General features: G+C 39.8%; 1 protein-coding gene across 3 annotated transcripts in view; it reads right to left on the bottom strand.

The window, feature by feature from the left end:
* Positions 1–1,397: 1,397 nt before the first annotated feature.
* ZPBP (zona pellucida binding protein) overlaps positions 1,398–6,403 on the bottom strand; it is a 45,176-nt gene continuing 40,170 nt past the window's right edge. For all 3 annotated transcript variants that reach the window (XM_058183374.1, XM_058183375.1, XM_058183376.1), the window contains one exon: positions 1,398–1,557. In XM_058183374.1, the coding sequence (XP_058039357.1) occupies positions 1,463–1,557 (95 nt within the window). In that variant the 3' untranslated portion in view covers positions 1,398–1,462. The remainder of the gene's footprint in view (positions 1,558–6,403) is intronic.

Raw genomic sequence — 6,403 nt, 5'->3', positions numbered from 1 at the left:
GATATTGCTTTGATTATTTTCCATTGCTTGTGTTCTCATTATATTGAATTCCAATATGAAGCAGTCATTCTTACCCAAAATTCCAGCAACTTCAACCTCTTCTATCACTTCTCTGTTAGTAAGAATTAGGTTCAGTATAGCTTTTCCACTAGTTCCTTCCTCTACTTTTCAGGTGATCTGTAAGCTAGGTTGGTCAGGAACCTGTTCAATCTCCACTTGATACAGTTTGTCTCCTAATTAATACCAGGGTAGTTAAAGTCCTCTATTTTTACTGTGTTTTCTACTTACATTTGGTTATCAAAAATTCATCTATTTCTTCTGCTCAGTTGGGTGGCATGTAGTATATGCCTATAGCAATTTCATTCTTTTTTTTTCTTTTATATTTACCCATATGCATTATAGGTGGTTTTCATCCTTGGTTTTGTAGATTTTGGTAGAGATGTAATGATCTCTTACATATAATGCAACTCCACCTCCTTTTTTGTTAGGTCTGTTTCTTTTGAATAGTTTGTATCTTTCCATCAGTACATTCCAGGCATGAGTTTCATCCCATCAAATTTCCGTAATGGCAATTGTATCATACCTGCCTTTGTGTACTAGTTTTTCAAGTTTATTCTGTTTGTATCCTAAACTTTGAGTGTTTATGTATAGGCATTTGAGTCCTTTATTGCTGAACCTGGGTATGCTTCCTATATCCAGGGGTGGGTTGCTGGGGGTTAAGGAAAACCTATAGCTAAGATTCTGTGCAGTTTGGAGAACCCCCAAATCCCACTCTTGGCTGGCTCCTCCCTCCTCACCCCACCAAGGAGTCCCCACGCAGCCTGTTTTGGATGCAGTAAGTGCAGGGCATGCGCGGAGGCTCAGGGAGGGCAAAAAAAGGGCCTACCAGAAGTTCAGGAAGGCCAGAAACACCTGGGGATGCAGTTTTTGCCCTCCCAGAGGCTCAAGGAAAGCCTCCAGAGCCCAGGGAGGGCAAAAACACACTCCACCCACCCTCCGCCGTGGTGCAGGTAACTAGGCCATGTCCACCATGGCCATGCCCACCCAGCAACCAGGCAGAGAACCCCTTGCTAAAATTTTTGAAGCCCATCCCTGCCTATGTCTCCTATTTTATATCTCAGTTGTTCTTCTTCCCATCATTGTTTGATTGGTTGTCTTCAGGCTTGTGCTTGGAATTAAGTCCCAAAGATCCTAAAGACTGTCCTAAAGATCCTTAAGATTAGTCACCCTTCTCCCTCATTTTTGGTTAAACTACAGAAGGCAAGCCATGCCACTAATTAATTGCTCTCACTATCAGGGAATTTCTCCTTATTCTTTCCTGCCACATAGTTTTCCTCATATAAATGTAATAATGTAATATAAATATATAAACTATTTTTTAAAAAAAATCCTTTTATTTGGCTTGTAAAGATGTAAAGTACAGAAAAGTTACTAAACATAGTGAAAGGATTATGTTAACAGTCTAGTAACAATGTTTGGCTCCATATGCCAGACTTCTGTTGCATTGAAGACAATGAGTTCCTTCATGAGGGTTGAATGTTCCTGGACTGCAAACCACTACAACAGAAGAAAGCAAACAAACAAACAAAAATAATGTCATCAAATGTATTACAATTTTCTGCAATCAAATGAAGAGTCTAAATTCAACGGCAGTTAATTGCTTCAATAAGTCTTGTCTACATGGGGTTTTATTTCCTAAATTCAGGATTCAGATTCACAAAAATGTTTTAACAAAAAATAAAACAAGGAAATAGGAGGCAGAAGTAAATGTAGAAAGTATAAGATAGCCATCATAGGTGAACAAAACTTTGAGAAGACTCCATCAGTTATCTGCAACACATTGTATATAGCTATCAACTCTCCCCCTTCCATCATATTCTAACATTTATCTTCCCCTATAGGAGACAATGTGAATAATTATAGGTACAGAACATCTGATATTGTATTTGCTGGGGTATTGTATTGTATGAAAACTCAGATAGATGTTTCACAACTAGTACCAAAATAAAATATAAATCTTGTTATGGATCTTCTACTGATCATTATGGTTGGCTTGGTTTGTTATGCAGATGTGCTTTCAACAATTTTTATGAACAAAATTATTGAAACTCGGTCCTTCATTGATAGTGATCTCACCAACAATTTAATGAACTTTAATTAACTTTAGCAAATATAGTAAGACAGGGTCATGGTCCGGACTGTTCATTTGCTTCGAGTCCAAATAGTCCTCAATTTACAACCATTCATTTAGCGACTATTCAAAGTTACAACAACATTGGAAAAAGTGACTTACAACTTGTCCTCGTATTTATGACCATCATAGCACACCTAGAGCCACTTGATCAAAATTCAGGCACTTGGCAACCAGAATGTATGATTGTGCCATCCTGGGTCATATGATCACCATTTGCAACCTTCCCAAATCAAATTGGGACAACAGCCACATTGCCGCAACCACTTCACTGCAACCCTCCCAGCTGCCCCCAATTCACTGCCATGTCCACCAAGTTCCCGGCGCACCACTACAGGTGTCCCTCCACCTCTGGCCCTCCCCCACCCCTCAGTCCCCCACTGCCTCACACTGGGTGATTCACTGCAGAACAAATCTCCCTGGTCGCTATTCGATGTGGGGTACTTAGTTGTGTGGGATAACTCACCAAACACCGATGAAAGGAGAGCAGGAGCATTTACCCTGTGACATGGCAGCGGGCTGCTCCCCTCCCCCCATGTGCCATAGAACTCTGGTGGAAGGTTGCACCAGCCGGCCCTCTTGGCCAGGTTTGACCCCACATTCCATTTGTAGATTTCTTTAGCCATATCCTCAAAGAGTAGGAAGAACAAAAATAAGAGAATGGAAGTAAAATGTCTATCTCCTAGCAATTAATTCAGAATTTGCTTACTTCTGACCCAGGATAGTATCTTGCTCAAGTCTAAAGCCTTTATCTACCTTTGGGCAAGAATGTTGTTCATCATCATCATCATCATCATCCCCTTCTTTCAAAGTTTTCATTGATTCTAAAATACTCAGCTTTGACTCAACCTCACAATCGATACTCATGGTCCAAGTTCGATTCTGGCCAATGTGTCTTTTGTGACTCCAGGGATCCATTTTGCTAAAAAAATATATTTAGCTAGAGATTAAATGGTGGCATTTTTTCTCTAAAATTATATATTTATCCAGAAAAGGAGATTTCATTTGCCTAGCTGCCTTTTTTCCCTACTAGACCCACAGAGACCATTTAATTAAAAAAATATATGTTTATTGTACAAGTGAATAAGTTAAAGTAAACCAGAAAGGAAAGAATTAAGTATGGAATTGCATGAAGAGAACAGAGGCAAAATCTGAGGAAAATAGCAAAAGCAGCCGCAGCAAAGCAGGAATTGAACCCAGGCCTCCCACATGACAGACGAAAATTCTACCACTGAACCACCAATCCACTGGTGGAAAGAGCTAGATGACTGCTTTGATGAAATAAAAAAGGCATGGTTGGCCAAGCTAAAAAACTGAAGTGCAATAATGATTTCAAATATTCTCTTCATGCATTTGCTCTATAAGAGTGTCTCTACCTGCTATCTGCATGTGCTTTAAGTGCTTTCAGATCTGAAGGATAGCTTTATTTTCCATTCATAAATATTTATTTCTTTATTAAATTTTTAGCTCACCCATCTGCATCTGGGGGGGGTGTCTTACAGATTATGAAAAGACAAATAGAAAAATAATTTAAAAATTAATACTATGCAAATTAAAAATTAAAACTGCGCACACACACACACAAACAGAATGAAGGCACGATTCAAGAACCCCATGTCTATGAGCAAGTGCAGAAGATTCCTTGCCCACCCGCTTAGGGTCCCTTACTTGATGGGCTGATTGGTCTTGTATCACTGCCACTGGGATTCAAAGTTGCCTCACCGGGCACTCATCTCTCTCTCTCACACACACATACATATAATCTCCCCTCCTAGTCCCCTGTTGACTACCAAACTGTGCATAGGAGTGAGTGGGGATAGCATGGGGAAGGTGAAGTCTCGTGTGAGCTTCCAGTGAGGTGCAAACCAGTTCCAATGGGAGACCATCAAAAGACAGGTGACTTTTGACATGTGGAAGACTTTCCGAGGCTCTCCCAGGGGATGGAGGGAGCAGATCCCAGCACATTTGCTGGAGGGAAGGGCGGCAGGGGAGAAAATCAGGTGGCACATGAAGGAACACACAGTCCTGGTTCTCCTTCCCCAGTCTCCCCATGGCAGCCTCTGAGGCATTACACACATGGGGAAGTAGCTGGTGCAAACTCTGCCAGGGAGGAATTAATTCCTTCCTTCCTTCCTTCCTTTCCTCCCTCCCTCCCTTTCCTCCCTTCCTCCCTTCCCAAAGCAAAGCATCTCCCACCTGCTGGGAGGGAGTGGCCCAACACCCAGCCACAGGTACTCTCCCTGCACGGATGTGTAATGAGTTATCTTGCACGGCTAATTGTCCCGTGCAGGATAGCGACCAGGGAAATTTGCCCATAGTGAATCATCTGATGCGAGGTAGTGGGAGGAGGGACAAGGGATAGACAACAGCTAGCACCAGAGGGATGCCTGGGACATGGCGTCCATAACAGTACCAAAAGCCCTTTAGTTAAAAGAAATTAAAAATGGCAAATGTAAAGAGGAATAAGAAATGTTTAAAACAAAATACCAAACCAAGACAAGGATAGAAAAAACAATTTTGGATCCTTTTTAATCACAATATACTGATCTGCACTCCTGTTTAACTGGATATAATTCAATGTCTAAAAAAGTTTTGTTCAGATACAGCCCTTTCAGCTTATTCATGGTTTAGTAAATTGAAAATCAGACTTTCTATCAACAGATCCCCTGCCTACTTTCTCTCACGTACAAGAACTGAAATTATGAAAATGGAAATTTCCATTTATGTCCATACCAGAAAACTATAGGTTAATCTTTGAAGAAAAGAAAATATAAGCAAAGCATTCATACTCAAATTCATGACTCTTGGTTTCTTACATCAACGTTGTTGAATGGGAACTGGTCCTAACCAGTATTTCTAGGGTTCTACATCAAAATTTAGAACTGCAACAAATAAATTAATCGCATCGTGTTATTTTAGTTTCCCAGGCAAAAAACAACGTATAAACAATGTCTGAATAGGTAAACCGGTACTTTTGAGACCAATTCTAAAAAGCAAGAATTTTTTAATGTAATGAATAATTAAAACTCAATAGCCTTACAGTAAAATATCCCTTGATACTATTTCAATCTGACAAGAATAAGCATCACAAAATATTCCACTTCTATTTATAGGCAAAAACATAGCTGACATTAATTTAGGAAGGCTTAAATCTGAGATTTAAGGTAGTTTTAATAAGGTTTAGCTATGGAACAACTTTCAATTGTGTTCAATTGCACTCTTACCTAATATATATGGTCACAATTTGTACATTTTATTAGCAATAGCAATAGCACTTATATACCACTTCACATTGCTTTACAACCCTCTCTAAGCGATTTACAGTCAGCATACTGCCCCCAATAATCTGAGTCCTCATTTTACCGACCTTAGAAGGATAGAAGGATGAGTCAACCTTGAGCTGGTGAGACCCGAACTACCAAACTGCTGGCAGCCAGTGATCATCAGACGTAGCCTAGAGTACTGCATTCTAACCACTGCACCACTGTGGCTCTTATTGTGCACATTCCCACTGTCCACGGTTATTTACCCATGGACATCTAGTACCTTTCTATGAATACACGCAGAGGAATTGTTTCCAGTTCAGATTTTAAATATTGTAGAAGCCCTGTCCACGCCACAACATGTCATATAAAAAGGAATGCCTCCTCTCAATACTCAATCCAATAACCATCACAGCGGGTAGACTCAGAATCAGAATCAGAAGAGAGACTTGTTTTCAGAATTCAGATGAAGAATTATAGTTGAAGACCCAGCTCTTTCTCATTTTAATCTCTCAGATTCACATAGATGAATCCACAATCCCACCATGATGTAGGTAGTCTAGGAGAGTATTGAAGACAATATTGCACAAAGACTGCATCCTGCTGACATTACAGTCTGAAGAAACAACGTGTTATTAAATTTGAAGGTTGCAGCCCAGCAAATGTACAAAAGCACACTAGTCAAAAATAAGGCTGACAAAGTCATTATTTGAATATCTCCCAAGGACAGGGAAAGAATGTTTCACCAGCTCATAGCACTAATGAATAATAACTGTCATCCATTTCTAAAATTCTTTCATAAGACAGGAAATTGGCACTTAATTCTGCCATAAAGCAACATCTTCAGATTGAAGACCAAACAGAAAGCACTCAGAAAGTATTAAAGGTTTAGATGAGACAAATAGAATTAAAAACAGATACTTATATATTGATCTTGAACGTTCAATGC

Source organism: Ahaetulla prasina, chromosome 4 (genome assembly GCF_028640845.1).
Source record: "Ahaetulla prasina isolate Xishuangbanna chromosome 4, ASM2864084v1, whole genome shotgun sequence".
Lineage (NCBI taxonomy): Eukaryota > Metazoa > Chordata > Lepidosauria > Squamata > Colubridae > Ahaetulla > Ahaetulla prasina.
This window is presented reverse-complemented; position numbering and strand designations above follow the sequence as displayed.